Genomic DNA, 2050 nt, shown 5'->3' with positions numbered 1-2050 from the left:
TGTAGCTGTGGTCAGGGGCAGGTCCTGGCCCCAGGGCGCCTCACTAGCTGCCAGGCCGTGGCTGCCTGAGCACTGAATACACGTCATCCACGCGGCTAAGCTGCTCGAAGAAGGGCAGGAGGTCGTGGAGCTCCGTGTCATTCATGTTGTCGAACCATGAGGCCACTGGTACCTGGGCAGATGGGCATAAGGTGGTGAGGGGGACAGATGGCCCTGGGTGCAGAATGTCCAGACCAGCCCTAAGCACCCACCGCTCGGTGGGCCACCTCTTGGAAGCCTCTTACCCACAGTTTTCAAACATTTTGACAGCAGCCCCTGATAAATCACATTTACATATATAACAAAGCAAAAGTTTTACAAAATGGTACTTAACCTTACTGTATACACTCCAAGATTTCTTATTCATTTTTTTAAAAAAATCCCAACTAGGACCCACTAAATTATTTCTGTGACCCATTAACTAGTCACAGCTGTCACCTAGAAAAACTACAACTGCTCCAATGCCCAGCAGGGACCCCAGCCCTCTACACACAGAATGGACCAAATGACTAAGTACGAGGCAAGCAGACACAGGTCAATGAGCAGAGAGGGAGGAACGGAAGGGCACCAGGCCCGGACACTGCCCAGCCTGGGAGCGGGAGGTCAAGGTGGCCCAATGCACTGACCCCTTTCTCGGATCTCAGCCCCCTACCCCGGTCCCGTGAAGCACTCACGGCATTGTCTGGATGGAACACGTAGGAGGCGGGCGAGTTGTCCAGGATGAGCACTCGACGAAGGTCTCGACCCAGCCTGCTCAGGTCCTTCACGTAGTTCCCTCGGTGGAAGACGCAGGACTCACGAAACAGCCGTGCCCGGAAGGCCCCCCATTTGTCCAGCAGGTCAGCTACTGGGTCGGCATACTGTAGGTGGGAGGTAAGTCATCTGGGGCCGAGGGTGACCCAGAGGTCACTGCCCAGAGGTCACATGCTGGAGGCAGAGGGAAAGGCAGGATTGTCCCAGGAACCCGTCAGAATGTGGGGAGGTTCACCTTGGCCAGGCTGGCGGTGAACAGCACACACTCAAAGAGCTCGCCCATTCGCTGCAGGAACTCATCGACGTGGGGCCGCTTCAGCACGTAGACCTGGGGGGTGGGCCAGTGAGGGGACTGCTGGCCCACAGGCTGGGGCTGGGGGCTTGGTGGTTGGGGGCTGGGAGGGAGCTGGTGGAGGAGGCAGAGGAGCACAGGGGGCAGGATGGTTGCAGGCCAATCGGCCAATCACCCCAACTGCTGCGGGGGAAACCGCCACCCTCCCAGAAGAGGATCAGACTGAACCTCTGACTCCAGGCTTCCAGCCCTATGTCAAGGGAACTCACTAATTCTCATCCCCTCCTGCCATGGCCTCAGCCAAATGGAGGAGCCTGGGGGCAGCCCCCTTACCCCAAGGCTGCAGGGCACCGGCCCCCGAGCCAAGTAATGGAGAACAGGCTGGATGGCACACAACCTATCCTGAATTACTTGAACTGGGTCCCGGGCAAGGTGGGGCAAGGGGACGCCAAGGAGAACCCCTCTCTCTGCAGGCCTTAGAGTCAAGACCCTAAGGATCTGTGTGACTTCAGGCAAGTTTCACACCCTCTCACCGCCCCTGACATTCCACAGCTATCAAAGACCTACACAGGGGACTCTCAGGATCGGTGGGAAGAGCCTGGGGTTTGAATGGCAGATGCCAAACCTACCGCCTCCCCCCAATACCCAGCCTCTGACCTGGTGGACCACCCCATCGATCTCCACAGGGATGATGAAGTCCGCATTGTTCACTGGCTGTAGGGAGAAAAGAGCGGCTGAAGCTGGGGTTAGCGCAGATCCCCTCAGAAACCCTGGGGCTGGGGGCCGCTGGGCAGGGCCCACCTTAAAGGAGCTGTGCACCAGGGTCTCGTCCAGGTCGATGACCACGCAGATCTTGTCTGAGTCCTGGGCCTTGGCCTCTGGGAGCAGGTACTGCACTGGGCTCTGCTGTGGGGATGGGTGGGGCTGGCTGGAGGCGCCTCTCTCAGGCCCCAGTCATTTCTCCTA

General features: G+C 58.4%; 1 protein-coding gene across 1 annotated transcript in view; it reads right to left on the bottom strand.

Moving 5' to 3' along the window:
* Positions 1–2050, bottom strand: part of CTDSP1 (CTD small phosphatase 1) — a 5024-nt gene continuing 2974 nt past the window's right edge. Inside the window, exons 2-6 of the mRNA XM_011386795.2 lie at positions 1886–2012; positions 1742–1798; positions 1028–1120; positions 714–899; positions 1–172 (exon numbers count right to left, since the gene is read on the bottom strand). Coding sequence (XP_011385097.1) covers positions 44–172; positions 714–899; positions 1028–1120; positions 1742–1798; positions 1886–2012 — 592 coding nt within the window. The 3' untranslated portion in view covers positions 1–43. The remainder of the gene's footprint in view (positions 173–713; positions 900–1027; positions 1121–1741; positions 1799–1885; positions 2013–2050) is intronic.

The sequence above is a fragment of the Pteropus vampyrus genome, unplaced genomic scaffold (assembly GCF_000151845.1).
Source record: "Pteropus vampyrus isolate Shadow unplaced genomic scaffold, Pvam_2.0 Scaffold8212, whole genome shotgun sequence".
NCBI classification, from domain to species: Eukaryota; Metazoa; Chordata; class Mammalia; order Chiroptera; family Pteropodidae; genus Pteropus; species Pteropus vampyrus.
This window is presented reverse-complemented; position numbering and strand designations above follow the sequence as displayed.